The sequence below is a fragment of the Temnothorax nylanderi genome, unplaced genomic scaffold, assembly GCF_030848795.1.
Source record: "Temnothorax nylanderi isolate EJ_2023f unplaced genomic scaffold, tnyl_v1.0 TNYL_tig0002_pilon, whole genome shotgun sequence".
Lineage (NCBI taxonomy): Eukaryota > Metazoa > Arthropoda > Insecta > Hymenoptera > Formicidae > Temnothorax > Temnothorax nylanderi.
The window spans coordinates 835,619-855,368 of NW_027249064.1; the positions used below are offsets into that span (position 1 = coordinate 835,619).

The window sequence follows — 19,750 nt, forward strand, 5'->3', positions numbered from 1 at the left end:
TAACGTGTATATATTATATTTCCATCATAGAAGTGCAGCAACATACAGGTTCTTGTTCTTATTTCGATGTACAGATATGCAGATTATAAATTCATGGCAGTAGAAAAGGATACAAAGATGACATCGTGACAAAACGAATGTAAGCCCTTGTTGTTAAAGGCCTTGAAATATTTACAGTATTGCAGTAGGTATCGCGAGTAGTGTTGTGCATTATACAAATAAATGCAAATATTCATCAAATAAGAATTTCTTTAATCAAATCTGTTTACGATATAAATAGGAATAGTTTTATCGATTGATCAAATGTTTCTAAAAGTTGTTCTGTATAAGATATGTGATAAATCGTACGATCTAAATAGCAACAGCACGTTAGTTACATCTATATATTTGATACACTTTCTCATTTGGGTAATAATCACGATTGTCTTGCACAACACTGACTGCCGGTGTATAGATATAGATTACGAATTCTTAATCACGTGTATATATCGGAAAGTTCTAACTCTCTTATCCAAAAGTCGCATGAAAAAATAATTCGCTTGAATCCTGCTCCTACATAATTTATTTTTGTTTCAGCCTTAAAATGATACGATAGATATATTCGCATCTGTTCATATTGATTTATCTATTTATCCTAAATACGAACTCTCGAACATTGCAAGGCACCGCATACTTTCCGACATAATTATCAAATTAACATTTAGAAAGGATTTAAACAAAATTTTATCGCTCTAAATTATAATCGAAAGCAAATTAAGTCTATTGCAAGTCTTTAATCTTCTGTGTAGTCCGGATTAAAATCATTATATTACTAATATTACCAAAATATCTTTCAATAAATATATCACACAGTTCATTTACTTAATATTTAATAGTTTATATTAAAATATAAGTCACACATTAAAAAAAAAGGAAAAAATATAGAAATGTATAGAATAACAAAATATAATGGGAAACATATGGGTGAAAATGACGAAGTACGGAGATGATTCGTTGAAAAATTATATTTTTTCCATTCTGGCACGAATCGTAAACACAACATAATTTATAAATTAACGTACACAATCATCATCAATCATTTATACAAATTTTCATCAGCATTTTATCGTTACAAAAGATATGCTTTTGTTTGGGAATTGGAGATCAAAATCTCTTCGGAGACAAGCTCTTTTGTGCCATGTAAGTCGGAGAAAAGGGAGGTGAGTTTGAGATTCAAAATATGTTTTGTCTTATTCAAGTTGAAAATGTGTTAAATATTTATTATAAATTATAAGACATTGCCATAAATTTTTTTCGTTTAAGTTGAACTCTCTCTCCCTTCTTCCGATTCGATGACGGTAAAGGATAAATGAATCAAATGGAGATAAGTAAAACGGAAAATTATATAATAGGATGGGGAAGAAAAGAATGGAGATAATGAGGAAAGACAAGAGAGGAGAATAGAAAGCTTGACTCATGAACGGGATAACAAAATAAATAATAGAAGCATAAACATGATTAATCACTTAACAACGTAACTAGAGATAATAATAATATTAATAATAATTAATAATATTAATAATAGAAATAATAATAATCATACGAATGGCTATATATACTTGTTAATAATTACAAGAACAGGTCTGGCACGGCGATCGCTTAACTGCCCGAAGACGCGAACGTGTTTTGTTCTTTTCTCACGTCTTTTCTTACTTAAGTTACTACAGACTTATTACGCAAGAGATTCTGTCAGTTTAAGGCTGAATTGGTGCGAGGGATAACGTCAAGAGGTCTCGATGCTCTCGTTTTAATAATCACGCAAAGGAAATATGACAAAAGAAACAAAAAAAGAACGTTGGAACGCGTCAAAGACTCGATTGCACTTGAAAATTAATCGCACATCACATATTGAGATGTATATTTTTTTGTTTATAATCCTGAAGTATTTTTAGTTTCGTAATTAATTAATTTATAAGTTAAAAGGAAGCAATTAGCAAAAAATACGTTTGATTTTATTTTAGAACGGTAGCCGGTCGCATGGCCGCACATGTATTTCAACTATTATCGATTAAAAAACGAAACGAGTGTCCTTCGACTCGACGATCCTCCCTCGCGCGCGTCGCACCATACGATAAACACCGCAAGCAATTGTTCGATCAAGGGGGCAAGTAAAATGGCAAGCAGAGAGCAACAATACTTTCTCCTCAATAGCTACTTACTCGTCCTCTGAAAACGCTTAATCGGTAGATAGGTAATTAGAAAAAATCTCGATATACAAAAATACAGAGATATACCTATGCGCGTATCACGCATTGCGCGTGCCACGCGTATATCAGCGCGTATTGATACTTTTACTTTTCTTTCGACGAGGAATAGGAGATACATCGGAAGTACACAAATATACATACGTATAGGATAAGGATTAAGGACAAAACGATCGAGGCTGAGTAAGCTCGAGTATTATGTCGGCGCGTGCTGCTCAACGAGTCACCATATGACTATCGTAAAACTATATGGAATTGACGTTTCCGAAACGAGAGACGAACTTATTCGCGGTACCGAGCAAACAGCGAGACGAAATTTCGTTTAATGTATTTCAACATAAGAGTATCTCTTAGGATACTCTTGTAGAATAAGTGCATAATATCTACTATGCACTTATTTAAATCTTTATTTTCGACGTTTTATCATATTTACTTTTGTTTTCTCTGTAATTTTTCTCTAGATCTTATACATTTTTACGATATGTGAGAGAAATATTGGTAAATAATGCATAAAGTACTTTTTTAAAAATCTGTAGATCTATTAGAGCAACATTACCAGATTCAATCCGCCATTTACTCGGCCTGGCTACCTTATCCGTACGGAGATCATTTCTTGAGTATACTTTTAGATTGTCTTCGTCGATTCACAGCGCAAAGATACCTGTCGGATTCGCCCTTTTTCGCTTAAGCACCACAACCAGTTTCGATTAATCGCGCCGCAACGACCGCTGTTCCGCGCATACTTATTTACTTAGCTTCTACAAGAAAACGTTAAAAAAATTCGAAGAGACCGTATCGATCTTGTCAATTTGAATGTTCGTTCCTCGATAACGTAACGAACTGACGCCGACGTTATCATTTCTCGTGACGTTCGACATTACTTAATTAGCATTAATTTCGAGGTGAGAACAACTTTCAAACTGAACTTCGCGCGTTCACGTATTCGAAGCCTTTCGCGAAGTCACATACTTCAAGTGCATTGTATAAAAAAATATTTTATCTCCTTACCGGTGTGCGGCGGCGCGAATAATTAATAATCGTAATAGTTACAATAATAAAACGCAATAATAGTGTCAATAATATTACTCACTAATTAACGTTATTTCTATACGCTTTATTATGCTTTAACATTATTTTTTTCTCTCTCTCTCCTCTCTCTCTCTCTCTCTCTCTCTCTCTCTCTTTCTGCAGGTACGAATATGTTTATTTCTTTTTCACATTGTCCTTATTCTTGCGATCGCGTGATTTCCCGACTCCGCATTAACAAAATGTCCATCGCAAAACAATGATCACGATTACATTTATAACTATCAATACATCACTGTTTTTGCTTTTTTCGACTTCTATAGAAAGTCGACTTAACAAGTTTTCAAGTAACAACAACTTGAGCAGGTTTCGGGCGAATCGACGAGGTTACCAATGGCGACTCGCTATTTATAGATATGGACACATGAGAAAAATATTGGCGGTAAATAAACTTTCAATCAGAGAAATTATCTCGTTGATTGATTTGATTCTGTCTCGCCTTCTTTTGAGATTGTTGACGAGATTGTTCTCTCGTCACCAATAGTTTTTCTCCGTTCCGCAAATCGCGCTCGACCGACAGATATGTTCTAAACAGGATAACTCTAACTGCTCACTGAGGTCTAATGAATCTTTTTTATAATCTTTTATATAATCTTTTGTTGTATCTTCGATTAATTTAATATGATTTTAAATCATATTAAATTCTGGACAACGATTTACGTTTCGATTTATCTTTTAGTTAAAGAATTTATATAAAAAATAAGAAAGATTTCATTAAACCTCGACATACAATTTACTGGGGTTGATGCGTGTGTTAATCGCGTGTCCGAAATATTCATCTAAAATTTGGCACGTATGTTCGCGTCGCCGACTGGCTACGTTCCAGATTTCTCTACAGTTAATGTTAAAGATTAGGAAAGTCTTTCGCGAAGAAATGACGCGCGATGTGATTGATTATGTACATACAGTATTATTGGACACGTGGTCGTTTTACGAGCACGATAAAAACACGATTCGATTCTAACGCTGAGCCTTTAAGCACCGCTTTCATGTACCTCCGTGCACTTGTGCGGCCGAGCAGGAATGCTTTATTTTCAGCTTGTGTGTGTCTCAATTTTATACTCGAGAACGAAAAAGCGAAAGATGTACAAAGAGAGCAATTGGTTAGGTGCTGTATCTTTCCCATGACAATCAAGAAATCTCCGAGAACAGCAATCGATACAGTTGATAACCAAATAAGATCTTAAAAAAAAAATAAGATTAAGCTTTAAGAAAATTTCTAAATTTTGAAAACATTATTAGAATATACATAAAGATATATGTAATGCAAATAATAATTGCAAATGAGACGAGGAATAAGTTTATTGATAAATTAATAATTTATTACGCATGCAAATAGATTACTCTCGGACTGTTCCTTGGCCGAAGTTGTAGTCACGATATTGTGTGTCGCGATGAAACATTAGGAAGAATAAAACTCGAATCGCGGAAACAGAATCAGATGCGGAGGGCGAAGAAGTACGATAATACTGTTCGGCATTGTTCGCTGTTAACGCGCGCGATCGCGTGTGACGCGTGAAAGATGATAATTTTTAGGCAATCCGTAAAAAAAATCGTTAAACAAAAAATAATTTATTTTTTGATAAATACAATATAATACTCACGGGAGCGAAGTTCATTTTTATCATTCAGCTCTCCATGCTGCTTTCGACTGCGAATTTAACTCTTTCGCTGAGCAGAGTGCATAAGGGAGATTTCAAGTTTGCAAATATAGTAAAAGATTGCAAAACGTTGCAATAATTTTGAAGCAAAAAAAAATTAATTTGTAGAAAAAGTTACATGCACACTGTTAATGTATTTTCCAATTTTTTTAATATCATAAATGAAAAAGAAAAGAGAAGAAATAATCGTTAGATTTGCATAAATCTATTAACAAATTCTTTAAATCTATTGATGTGGTTATATTATAAACTTTTCTGTAGGAACTTCAAAGTGCAGCGAAAGAATGAAATTAACGCGTCTAGCTGCAATCTCTTCCAAAATAGTCGTCTCAGAAGTTCAAGCTCGATCACAGACTCTGATTAGTGTCCGTCGGAATTCTTGCGAAATCGAATTACGACAACAAAACAAATCTTGCCTCTCGCCGATTCTCTTATTCCATCAAGATCGCGATCTCTTCAAGTATCGATTTTTTTCTAACGCTTGGATATTTTCATGAAGGTTGTCGAGCGGTGATTTCGCTCTCTCAACATGTTCCCACGAAGTCCTGATCGACCCGCGAAGGTTCCTGAGGATCCTCGATCGATCCTATCGCGATGTCCTCGCTGAGACCTGGAGCTAGAGTGCAGCCAGGGTCATCCGACCGATCGTTGTCATTCAGCTTTAATAACCGTCGATGGCGTCCCTGTCACGTTTTGGTCGAAAGTGGGACATTCCTCACCAGCGAGTAGACCGGGTTCGGTCTTGGGGATAGGACCGTCCGCGCACCGATTGTGGGTTTTCAGATGCCTGGTGATCATATCCCTGCGACAGGCTGCATAGGCACACTGCGGGCACTTATACGGCTTCTCGCCGGTATGGGTTCGTTGGTGGGTGCTGAGGTGATCAGATCTGCTGAACACCTGTCGGCAAGTCCGGCATGTGTACGGTTTGACGCCGGTGTGCAGTCTCATATGCCTAGTTAACATGTCTGACCTCGCAAAACTCCTTTGACACACGTCGCAGAGGTATGCTTTCGCCGAGGCATCATGGAGACCTTGTCGACGATGTCTGGATGCCATGTGCTTTGCCAGACGATCATGCAGACTGAACATCTGTCCGCACTCTGGACAGACGTAAGCCACGTCCGCGCCCGGCGCCATTTCCTCAACGACGGGTAGAACCTCCAAATTATACCGTACTGCAACGCTTTCTTTTGTCGTGGGTGATGCGACATCGCCCCTGACTACGGGCACGCTGACGGAACCCCGCGTTACGATGCCAGACGGTAGCAGCTGAAGAGACGGTGACCTGCTGGAGGCTGCCGAAGCAGCCGCGGTGGACTGTAGCATCAGATTCTTCATAGAGAGATCCAACGGCGATTCTTGAGGACTTGTACCATCACTCTCGAGAGAGCTACTTCGCGGAGGATGATTGACGACAGAGGAAAAGGAAGTGGTCGCGGCTGGTACCCGCGTTTCGTCCCACTTGGGTACAACATCTGAATCGGAGTGACTGCGTCCGCGGAAGGTGTCGCCTGACGACGACAGGTACTTGGTATGCATGTACTGCTCGAATATGCTATACGTGCCGCATATACTGCTGTACGTGAAGCTGGTTCGCGACAGCGGTGTCTGCAGAGAGGTCGCCGACATCATCGCTGCCGACGCAGCCAGCGACTGCGAGCACTGGCTGCACATACAGTCCGAGTACTTGGTCGCCGACAATCGGTGGTTGTTCTGATAGGGCGAGTAACGATGTCGATGATGGTGATGTTGATGATACGAATAGCGGTATGGTCGGTGGGGATGATGGTGATACTGCTGACTGATCTCGTTGAACTCCTCTTCGGTTGACATCACTGCTTCCGCATCTTTTAACCTCAATGGTAGTTGGCCAATCACGGCGGTGGTATCCACAGCGGATCGCGAGGACGACGATCTGGGCGAGCCGAAGACATCTTCCTCCTCGGACACGGGACCGCTGCCTTCGAACTTCAACACCTCGCCTTCGGATGGTGAACTGCGATGGGCCTGCAATGTGTCCACTACTTGTTCCAACCGTCTTCGTTTCTTGCGGGGGTTCCGGTGGTTGCGGTTGGCCGTCGCCGCGAGGGTGTTGTTGTTTGTACAGGAGGGTGGTGGCGGCTTGGCCGGGCCCGGGGGCGCGGCTGCGGCGTCCTCCACGGCGCTCTCGGCCATCGTCATCGAGGATGCGCGGCACCCGCCGCCTGGGCCCCTTATGCCACCTACGACACCCTCGGCTACCACCGTACTACCACCCACCTCGTCCTGAAACAATTAAAAGATAATGATGTTATTCGAAGATGCTCATGTTATCTACACGAGTTTAAATAAATTTTTTAATTTAGCTTTTAAACAGTACTTGAATAGCACTGAACCAATAATGAACAAGTGTGCGGTGACGTTTATAGATTAAATTATCGCACATGTGCATTTGCTTAATTATTATTTCGATAATCTGTTTAATCGTTGAATTATGCCTTGTTATGTTGATATATGTCTACGCTAAGGTTTATATAGATATATTACTTTACTTGCTTCGGTCGTGATCTTTTTTCCAATTTATGTTAGAAATTATTCAGAGTATGTGACTCGGGCTTGAGTTTCACAAGATATATAATTTCACTTGAACGCAAATTAATTTTCAGAGAAATAACTTCCAATTATATGTTATTATACTTTGAGATTTGAGCGCCATTGAATTAGATGGTATTTTGCTGGCGCAACGTTGTTGTTAACAACGCTAGCTTGCTAATGATAGTAATTGACATATCGTGGTGACATTTATACGGGCGAGGTTTAGATTCGCAGGTGCTAATAAACTATGACTTCGTAATAATATATGAATTTATGATAGCGCTACTTGTAAATGAAACGTGGTTAATGATAATATTCCGAGAGACATAAACTTCGATCAATTCATGTTTAATATGATCACGTAATGCAAATAATATTATTAATTATAACAAATAATTCAAAATTTATAGGCGTTCATATATTTTTGCTATTTTAAGCGCAAAATTTAATAAATTAAAAAGAAATATTACAAAAGTACAAAACTTAGTATGTCTATTAAAATAGACCAGCAAGAATAGACTTTATTATATGACTTTTGAAAAATTTGTTCATAGTACCATACAGAGTTTAACACATAAATATTATAAAATAAGACATCGGTCTTGTGCATCGGTTCTCTGTCATGAAATGCGATTTATGTTAAAAGCAAATAGGTTAACGTGAGCAACATCAAAAATAAAAAGTGTCGAAAATTAATTCTTTTACAAAACGTTAAATATAATTATTATATTAATCGCGAGAACAATGAAATATCAGTGTGAATGACCGTTTGCATATAATCTTGCCATCTTACCAATCCCAAAAGAACAGGTATTGACGTGCAAGACCAACAGGTGTGGACTGCGCGTGACTCGTCTTAGAACGAATGGCAATCTAGGTAACGGAGGTCTTCTGGAGAATGGGGGAGACGACGAAAAAGCGCCAAGTCGTCGTAACAAGACGCGATTAGAATATTCGTCACGTTTTTGCGCCGCGATATCGACCGATCATTTGTCATTAGTGCCGTGGCCGCCATTAAAAGCCGAGAGACGATCGCCTCTCGACGAGATCGCGCTCGATCCCGTACCGATTATCGCGATACAGCCCCGTTTCGACCACTCCACGACTAACGGAACTTTTTTTAACGTTCTCGATAAAAGAATCTTGCCCACTTTGTAAACAAGCGGCATCATCATTTATTGAAACACGGTCGTTACTAAGGAAATTAATTAGAAACGGAAGAGATTTGTCATGGGTTAATAATTAATTGAATATCTATTAAAACATTATTGCGCGTTTCTGAAAGTGTAGAAAATTGCGTATTTTTGACGATTCACGAAGTGACTGATGAATAATGATACGCTGCGTTCTCTTGGTAGAATACAGAATTTTCGACGGGGACCCAATTCCCACGAAACGAATATAGACGAAGAGTCGTGTGGGATTTTTAAAATATTTATTTTAATCCACCATGTAAATGTATGTGTGTGGACCACACTGTTCGTCTTGTTCGATGTGACAACGTCACTTTGTCATAAGACCGCGCGATGTAACTTGAGAGACGTATCTGCTGAATATTTGAAATTTAAATCGCGCGAGCACGAGCACGTGAATCAACGAACAGACTACCGATGACTGGCATTTAACACCGCGATTTTTTGACGGCGTGGGCGAATTTCTATTGTTCATGTGTGCAGCACTTTAAAAAAATTAACTCTGGGGACTCCATTACCGGCGGTTCTTCTTACTTGCGGCTCTTTTACAGATAAAAAGCTTATAAAATTCTAAAAATCAAACATGATGTAAATAACTACTTATGATGCGACGTTATCCAATCTCGGTAAAATTTATGATGAACTTTAGGATTTCGTTTTCGTTAACCAACGGCGTTAAAAGAGAGACATATTAGATTAAAATAATCGATTAATTTTCTGTAAGTGTTTATACATATTAAATGAAACTAAGAGGAGAGCAAAATAAATTAAAATCAGATTTTTAGGATCTTCCAGTTTTGCAGACTAAATACATAATTGAATATGAGAAATCAAACTACAAGGTATCTTTTTAAAACCAATACATACGATGGCACCCGATGTGACGGTATCTTGGCGCCACGTGTGCGTGCATAATCTCAATTGCAAGTCTGCCGTCGGTCTCGATAGCACGTCACGATCGTAGAATAAAGATTCTACTCAGCTTCCTGGAAAAACGCGGTATGTCGCGTCGCGGACGCGGATGTGGAGAATTGTCCAACGGTTTTCCAGCGGCTCCAGCGTGCTGCATACCGACGCGTACGTGCGTAGTGCGCCGTTTCGAGACCGATCTTCGCGGCCAGCCCCGCTTACCTCCGATGAATACCGAGAAATCCGTTCATGGAGAAACATGCGAATTCCTGGCCACAGTCCCATCGCGGCAGCGAGAGGCGGACTTCGATAGTCGCTTAAATGACGTCGCTTAAGTGACTTAATGCGGCTGAATCTGCGATTTATTTCAATCCACGTGCGTCCTTCAACTTTGCACCACCGGGGCATTCTCGGGATTCTAGAATAAGGACTCGTCGCTGTCGCGCCTTTGTCGCACAAAAAAAACTGCTTTATGCGCATTCGAAAGTCTTGTTATGCTGTTCTCTTAAAGAGACAGGATGAATATTAACATGTTGGCTAGTGATTGTTTTTATTAGCTAGATGACACTTTTGCAGGACATGTAGTGGCGTCACAGAAAAGAACGCGCGTTCCTAGCGGGAGGTTGTTCTTGAATAAAGTGTTTGGTTAGATGTCTTCTTAACAAAAGTTATATTTATGCTGTCAATTCATAGATTGATACTTGCATGGCTTGATTACAAAACCGCATCAATCAAAAGAGGATAGATAATAGATCTGAACATTCATGTCATAGAATAGCGCTTCGATTAGAGAAGATCCGTAATGAATCTTGTTTGACGGTGCTCGAGGCGCTTCGGTCCTTTCTTCTTTACTACAGTGGTTATTCTTTTATTCTTCTCGGCGCCGCCACTTGTCCTACCCTTCTCCGCCTTCATTCGCGGAGAGAAAGGGTCTCGATGATCGGTCGTAAAACGTAAAGGGGACTCGTAAACGAAGTGAAAAGATATCAGAACGTAAATGTCGAGAACAGGTCCCCTAAAGAGGACGGTGTGGGCGTACTTACTCGCTACCTTCCCACCACCTTGATTTTTTCCTTTTTGCCTTCGCTCAGGATCGAGGAGTACCCTTCTAGAGAGTTTGCTGCGATATTTCATTACTCTCTTTATTTCTCTTATTCTTTTCCGTTTAATGAAATTATCTTAAGCTAACAAAATGCACATCAAAAATAATTTTATTCCATATGATATTTAAGAAGTGTTCCCTTGATGATTAAAAAATTTAGATTAAGGCTCTCAAGTGCTAATCTAACGATACAAAAATTTTAAGATATATGAAAAATATGACAGTATTGATTTTTTAAAAGTATACAACAAAATATTCATAAAAATTAATAATAATTTTCTTTGCGAAAAGAAAAATATAAATTGCATTCAGTTCGATATAAGCAAAATATTCGTATCGAGAAAGAGAAGTAGTAAAGATGTTGCTATCTACGATTTGATACACATGTGATGATTCGAGGATATGAGTTTGCAAGAAAACGGAGCGGACGATCATCGGTGAAGAATTCCAGCAGGAATGCCCTCGAGCAGGCACCTGTAACCGTGGCTCGACGGGAGAAACAGAACAGGTTGAGACGTGGGCGTGGGTGGAGCGCTTGATCTTTCTCTCCTGCACGATCTGCCCATATACTGGCCACTGCGCCACGGCAGTGATGGGTACGATTAGCGCGCGAGTTTATGCTCACTATTTCTTGAAGACATAGATACATACAAAAAACATTTTCATTTCCTTAAAAAATAATTTTCTTTGTCAGAATGCTCTTTGGCGTTTTACACTCTAATAGACGCAACATAAAAAAATGTGACATTTAAAAATGAATTTTTATCTTAGAATTTTATAAAAGTTTTGTGTTTTAATCGTATCAACATTCCAAACGTTTGTAGTTACAAGTTGCATTCGATAATCGCAATTGATATAGCGTCTTTTAATACGATTTGATGCATTATTAATCATCATTTTCATTTACCTAAACGATTAATTAAGATGTAATTAGATAGATACGATCTAAAAAAGAAATAGCATAAGGTGTTATTAAAAACAATGTCGTCTTTGTAAAAAAATATATAAAAACAAATGTAGTTACGCGTGTGTGTTATATAAATGTGAACGTGACTCGCGCCTTTCGCTATTGGCTGTCCATCCGGCGTTCCTGCTTCGGAAAGGAAGAGCGGCCTTAAGGCAGACAGGCTCGCCGCGGTGGCGGTAGGACTCTGGCGAACTGCTACCAAAAAACCAGACGGGCTACCGAAGGGAAGCCGGTGGTTGGTATCTATATAGGCTACGAGGTAGTGAAGCTGCGACCATCCGAGCGTATCTTCCCGCGAGGGCGAGGCCCGCAAAAAGAATTAGAGGAATCGAGACGGCCGGCGATCGAAGGTCGACGATCTGTCTCGACGAATGAACGTTCGTTAACCATTAGGCCTATCTGAAGCACACCAGCCGGTGGCTCGTCTAGGAGATTGACAACGTATATCAAGCCTACGAGCAGCGGAGGACTCGTTCCGCCAAGCACACACTTTTCCGCGGAACGAGTTGCAGAAGCAATGCGTCTTTCCTCATTCTGTTTCTTTTTTCTCCGCCTCTTTCTCTCTCTCCATCTATCTCTTCCTTTCTCCGTCTTTCTTCCCTCCGCAGAGCATTTCCCCTGATGCGGTCTCTCTACGATGCAAAGAAGTCGCTAGCTCGAGTGAGCGTCCGTCGCGCGACAGATTTTATCGTCGGCGGAAAATTACGGGTTATCGAGAGGGTGATTAATGGCCCCCCGCTGGATATTGGACAGTAATTAAATGCGTGGCAATTTGTGCACCGCGCAGATATAGTGTGTGCGTATTCATGGCACGACTGACAGGCCAACTAGACTGATTTAAAGTTTTACGAGACGAACGAGGCGCGCGCGCGATCGTTTATCTTTCTCTGCGTCTTCCTCGATCCTTGTCGGCTCATCTTTTTTCCTAACGAAGATGCTAACACGCCGCTATGGCATGTCTCTTTTTTTGTTTCGTGTATATATACGACGCGACGCATATAAAGTGTAGCAAGATTGCGCTCGACTTTGCGGAGGCTTTGATTCTACTTTTTGACGGAAACGAGGTAGGCTCGTCATACATATTCTGATCCTTGTTCGAAAAAAAGCAATTTGGCGACGTAAAAAGATATAGGTACATAATTTGTAGAGAAAGATCTTTAAAACGTTCAACGATATATCTTATTGTATGTTTATAATTTTATACATATATAATTTGCATGCAGATAGATAGAAAGATCACGTAAAGTCTCAATGTAGCTTTTTCAAGAGATTCGGCATGCATTTATTATAAAAGTAACCTCCGTGGTTTCGCTTTATAGAGAGCATCGCGATACCGGAGAGTCGCCAAGAGTCTCCTCCATTAGATAACTTCCACGAAAAGATGTCAGCCTGAGACGCGGTTTTTGCGTCTGCGATGGCGAGGCGGGACTTGGCGCTCATAGGCAGGTATAGAGCATCGTCGTCCTCGACTCTTACGATCTAGTTAGCGCGATCCATCGATCCGATTGGCGTGTAATCGATCGCCCTCGTCTCTATATAAGGGGACGGGCTAGAATTCGCTGAATCACACCGCCTTCGGGACAATTTGCCGATGTGATAACGCCCCGTTTCCTCTGATTCCACTTGTTTACGCTGAAATGGCGATATCCAGCATCATGCATTATTGAATAAGACATTAATTCCGTATTCTTCATTTTAATGGATTGTGCCATATATAGATATGTTAAGCAAATGAAAAAGGAAAAACAGGTATATATATAGATATCTATCTGCATTTTATTCTCGCGCACATAATCATTTTTTACTATAAGGATTTCTAGTTCAATTGTTTCTTTTTACGCCACGTGTAAATGCATTATAATTCAGTATAGGTTGAAAATACCGCATTTTTGTAAAAGTTATTTCATCGCCATGCATAGATAAATTACTTTTTAGCATCTGTAGATTTTTGGAAATTTGCCCTGAAGACTAGTAGACTTCAAGATAAATCAAATTTTTAAAAAGTAGATATATATTTGATCTCTAATATAATTGTATTAACAACTCTTTATTTTTACCATTCCAGTCATTCCAAATAACGATATTTTTATGAAGCTTGAGAAAGGTATCAAAAATACGATATACTTCCGTTATTTACTTGTCATAGTTCCGAAATGCCCCCATCAAACTCTCCATTACACTCTGCGATCTTTCAGTCAACCGAAACGTATTGCGATGTCACGCTGTTCTGTCGACATTAAGGCGAGTTCATTTCGACGGGCGCATAATCCGATTATCCCGGCTTCTCATTCGGTCGCGTTTTCCCGGCGCCGCTCGCATTTTATTCCACGGCATGCGTCTCCATGCACCTGGCCGCCGCCGCAAAACCCGCGCATCCCATTACGGTACGTAAACGCTCGATATTCTTTCATTTCACTTCCTGAGGGTGCAGATTCTAGATATATTTAAATGCCGCTGCAAATGCCAACCCATTCCCGCGAAACGATATTATTTCTCTTCGTTCCGATTGCCGAGCCGATCCGTTTGCGAAAGGGAGACGGCGACAGCGATCGAAGAGAGGAGAGAGGAGAGTCAAACGAGGCAGTTTGAAAATACGCTCCTGAAATTATCGTTATCCGCCGAGGGATCTCCGCGGCCGCGAAGATCGTCGAGTCGTTAGTCAGTCGGTCCCGCGGTCCCGAGACCCTCTCCAAGTGCCGAGAGAAAGAGGGAGAAAGAGAGGCGCGCACTGGTAATTAAACTCTCGCGCGACTTTGCTTGCCGTCGTTCGTCGGTCGACGTCGTTGGCTTTTTACGGTTTGCACCTTGCACGCCACGCCACATACACGAGAGAGAGAGAGAGAGAAAGAGAGACGTGACGCGTATGTCGGCGCCTTACGGGCCAGCGTAAAACTGGGCGGTAATCATTAACGACCTAGCGCTCTCTCGACGAAAACCAAAGAGAGCCGCATCGCACCTGAAAAAGCTTACATGTGCATACAGAATATTTCAGAACACTCGACCTTATTTTGAATAACGGATTTTTCCAAAGAGAATATCGAAGAAACTATTATATGATTTTTAACATTTATAATATTTAATATGTGTAAAATATATTTCGGAAAAGTAAAATTTCGAAGAAGTAAAATTGAATCTTCTTATTCTAAAGCAGAGCAATTTTCGTTTTTGAAAATAGAGTGCCATGGTAAATCGCAGTACATATTTAACTTGGTTATCGCGAAGTGCGGCAGTTTGTTGAATGAGATGAATTGCGATCGAGCCAAGAGGATGCAAATTATAATTTATCAAATTAAACTTTGCATGAATAGATGCATGTACTTAGATTATTGCGACGATTTGAACGTATAACGAAGTGAAAATGGCCGAGCCTGTGTGGGCATACATTGCGATAATTTAGAATACACATCCGTGATGATGGCAATACGATGCGGTGACGTCCGAATCGACAAATAAATAGTCAATTCGTTTAACATTTGCTCCTGTTCGCTATCCGTATTGTCCGCAATCGATTCCCTTGCGTCACGGCGCTAAAGTATTCCGCGAACTCATATCATTGACAACGCAATATGAACAGCACCGTTTATAATAGTGCGCGCGATTTATCGCATGTCATTATGGTACGCACCGCGGGCCGTAAATATCAAAAGCGCAACTTGCTACCGAATTACATAAAATGATCCGCGAATAGAACGCAATGCGAGTGGAAAATAATAAAAATTTAATATCAGCTACGCGTAAAATCGAGTAACATTGATTCTTTACGAGCACGCGCATAAAAACACACATAACCCGCTCCGAGAGCGGCACTTGAATATCCTTATAACAATCAGGGGAAAGTATCTCACTGTCTGATTACACAGACATAAATCCTAACTATCGTGAATATTTGATGATGGGATTGAAAACAAACGCATGACGAAATAAGTTATAAAATGGGTCTTTTTAATTTTTCTTCTGTTAAAAAATAAGTCTAATAAATTGTATATAATTACATAGACCTAAAAAGAATCTAAAGCTTCATTTTCATAGAAAATGCTTCATTCTAATATAATAATATTTAATAACATAAAGGAATACTTTAGTAGATAATTATATTTATCAATAATGTATATTATAATTCGAAATATTAAATATATGTAGTTGCAATTAAACTTCAGGTGATATAAACGGTACGGTGCGCTGATTTTTTAAGATATGTCTATTATTAACAACTGCAATATAATGTATCATGTTTATATAGACGTATAAGAAAATAAATTATGTAACCTACAAATAGTTAAACTTTAAAATAAGGTAATGACTGAAAACTTTCATCTTTTGATAATAACCCGCTTCAAATGGGTTCTTCTCGGCACGCGTATTTCGATCCGAAACAGTTCAGATGCAAGGTACGGTGTGGTATGCGCGCTGTCCCGATGCCGCATCGAAAGTGTCATAGCACTGCAGTGCAGCAGAACTGCAGCAGGTTCCAAAATGTAGCGCAGTATTCGTTCATATACGGTCACGGAGGCCCCTCAAACCGGAAAAATGCAATAATAACGAGTAGAAAATTTGCCAGGAATTTGACAAGAGAGGTAGACGTTATTACACAGCTGTAATACTTTCCGCGAGCGGGATGCAATTATTATGTCGAACTGACAAAGTTTAACCACACGTGTATGAACGAACTGGCGTTTATCGTAGTAATTACACTTTAGCTTTAACGATAATATCTGATAAAAGCGATAAGAAGGAAAAGTTTACGAGCCAACGGTCGATTCTACATTTTTGATGATACGCTGAGAATTACAACGTCGTTCACGAGATGGTTTCGTGTATAGTAAATTGCGATCATTAGCACGACGATTATCGATAAGATAGGCGATGTGTGATCAGACGTGAAAATAATCGACTAATTAAAAAAAGACGTTATAATTAAAATTGTATGCATTTCATGAGATAGCATTTCTCGTTGATTTGCGCGAGGATGATTTTGTGAGGAATTTATAAAACGCATATATATAAAATTAGAAAGGACAAAAGGATATTAAAATAATCGATTTTACTTCACACATTTCTGAAATATAATATAGTAATATAATTTGTACATAACCTTTACTTAATACAGTAATTTAATCTCGGGATATGAAATAGTAATTCATTAAAATTTGGTTTTATAAAGTAATGAAATTAATGATCTTTTATGATCTGACATTAGAATTATAATATCTTTCAAAAATTTTAAATATAATTTTCCGACGTCGTAAGTTAACAGATCCTCTAAAATTGATAATAAGCCAGCCCTGTAGTGCGGCGCGTATACACGCGTAAATGCATTCGGTCGTAACGGCTGTTACAATCTATCCCAACCACGGCATTCGTATGGCGGACGTTATCGTGTAATTGCGGGTTAATTCGAGGCTGGCAGACGACAGCGTACAAGGCGTGGGCGATTCCTTAGGCCTGTCTCGTTTTGTCGTTTCGCGTAGCTGCACGCAATCGCATTCGCCAAACGACAGAGACATCTCCTAGTAGTCTCTTGGGCTCTTCGTCCAACGCTCGTTGAACATATTTTACGCTTCGTCGCGCGAAACCGACGATTGTCCGTGCAATAATTTACATGGAAATCAGGCACGCGAAATCTAGAGACTCATTTACACAGAGCTTGGACTCAAAGAAAGTGAAGATAGATAAGAGTCATTCATCAGACATATGAAAAGTATAAAAATTATTTATAGAAAATATTTTTTCGACAATACTCAATTTAAATTTATAAAAATCATTGTTCTGTTGTTTGAATTTTTGAAAACTTTTATTAGAAAACTATTATGGATTTTACAATTAATCTGTAATTGTTTAGATTATCTACATAGTGGACTTCGTATGAAACAGCTGTAAATAACATATTTTGATAAAATTGTTTTCTTGTTAAAGAGAAACGAAAATCTATGGAGTAATCCATATTCTTTTCGAGGCATCGCAGAATCCGCAATGCAGAATTCTAGATAAATTCTACGGAGCGAGGAAAATTCTTGAGACCGACAATGTCGATCTCAACGAAGTCGAGATATCTCAACGTCGAACGCAGCTCAATTATTTATTCGTGGCGCGTGGGTGTTTGTTCGTTTATTCGGTTAAAAAGGAATCGTTTCGACGAGATTAGATGCGGAGGAAAAGAAGGAATCAGAGGAACGAGTGGCACTTGGAAGAAAGTTCCACAGAGCGATGCACTCAGATGCACAAGCAGATTCTAAGTTCTCGGTGTCAAGCATAAGGTCTCCTTCGAGCTGTGGTCGTTATATACGCGTGTACACACGCTCGCACGTGCGTGAATGTGAGTTCTCTCAGAGAGAGATCAGCCTCGGATAGGTCGGGTCTCTTTAGCTGGCAGGTATAGGCCGTATGCCTTAATAGAAACACCCACGCTCTCATTATGCGGATATCGTAAACATTCGCGGCGGACTCGCGATCTCCCGTATGCAAATATCATCGACCTCCCTCGTTCCCTTCTACTTGCCGTCCTGTCCCGTACTGCAGTTTGCACGCGATCACGTAAACCGGCAGTCTGCGTCGGACCTAAAGGTGCTTGCTCTTTTTCGATCGCGCGCAATTTCCGTATCTCGATCCTTGATGTTGTCATTACTCTATGATCGCTGTGATTTTTTTTCTATTCGGAGTTATTTATCATATCATTTATAAATTTTTTATAAATCCATTATTTATAAATCCAGAATAATGCTCACTCGAAGAAATCGTAGATTAAGAAAAATTAAAGAAAAGTTTATAACAAGCGTTCTAGTTTGAAACTTATTATCAAATTAGTATATCTACAATAATTTGGTTTCAATTATATAACTTTGAAGTTTAACGATTTTCTATTCATCACAGAAATATCAAATTCAATTTCTATTTTCTATACTTATCCGTATTAATTAAAAAACGTTATAGATTAATTAAAAAACGTTATAGATGAATGTTACAGTATCCAAAAAGGTGCACACGTAGTCGTATAGGACCGAATTATAAAGTATAAAAAATTGCGGAAGAAAGAAGTGACCAATGTACGAAGGACCTAAGATGACTCATTTTCGTGGAGAGTTGAATTACGGACTACCGGATATGTGGTCGCTGGCAAATGGGTTTCCGCTATAATTCTTATTATACGCGTGAACTTCCCGCGTACAAGATCCAAATCGAGAAGTGCTAAGACGTGCTTTATGAATATAACATTTAATATTGTTTACATTATAACACTTCTCAATCTTCTCATGCTTGTCGGAATTTAATTATTTCGAAATATATATTAAAATATATTTCAGAAGTTTTTGTAAATCTTTTGTTTATCAAGTATTGATCACATAAAATAGAAATACATGTAAGATTATAAAATTATAAAAAAATGATAAAATATAAGTGTTTTTGATGTTATAATCGATCAAGTTCTGGCATAATATTTTCAGGAAAAAAGTAAAACGTAAACTAGAAGCTATCTTTATCTTTATATGCAAAGGAGTCTTTAACGTTTGAATTTTGATTCTGAACATTCATCTCGGATTTAACAATCTCTTGAAATACGTTTATTTTACAAAGTCGTGTTGTGCTGTGAGGCGAGAAATCGCGGCAGTACAATTTGGTCGCATGTGGCATGCAATCGTCACGGTACACGAGCGCGTAGTCAGAGATGATGAAGAGAGGGACATGTGTACTTCGTCTTAACCGTCAGAGAGTATTTCCACCCGCGCCATAGGCGCGATCGCGAGGGATTCACGTGAATGCAAGATAGAGAAAGAGATATAGAGGAGAGATAGGAGCGGAAGAAAGATGAACGAGGAGAAGGAGAGTAGTAATAAGCCGGCGCATGATGATGAGTGGCCGGCGTAAATTAGCCGACACGTAAATTAACCACCCCCGACGAGACGCCGACGAATAACGGCTCAGACAAGGGGGGCCAGGCGCGATATCGCACCGGCCCGAGACACTGCAGGTTCGAGGTATCCGGTAAAAAAAGGGCCCGCTCGGCAGCAACCGACCCT

The 19,750-nt window shown here is 39.4% G+C and overlaps 1 protein-coding gene across 3 annotated transcripts in view; it reads right to left on the minus strand.

Annotated features, from left to right (window-relative positions):
- The window catches only part of Klu (zinc finger protein klumpfuss), a 66,496-nt gene continuing 46,746 nt past the window's right edge, over positions 1-19,750 (minus strand). For 2 of the 3 annotated variants that reach the window (XM_071698890.1, XM_071698881.1), the window contains exon 2: positions 1-7,258. In XM_071698890.1, the coding sequence (XP_071554991.1) occupies positions 5,642-7,174 (1,533 nt within the window). In that variant the 5' untranslated portion in view covers positions 7,175-7,258 and the 3' untranslated portion in view covers positions 1-5,641. The remainder of the gene's footprint in view (positions 7,259-19,750) is intronic. The other variant, XR_011717394.1, reaches the window with a different exon arrangement.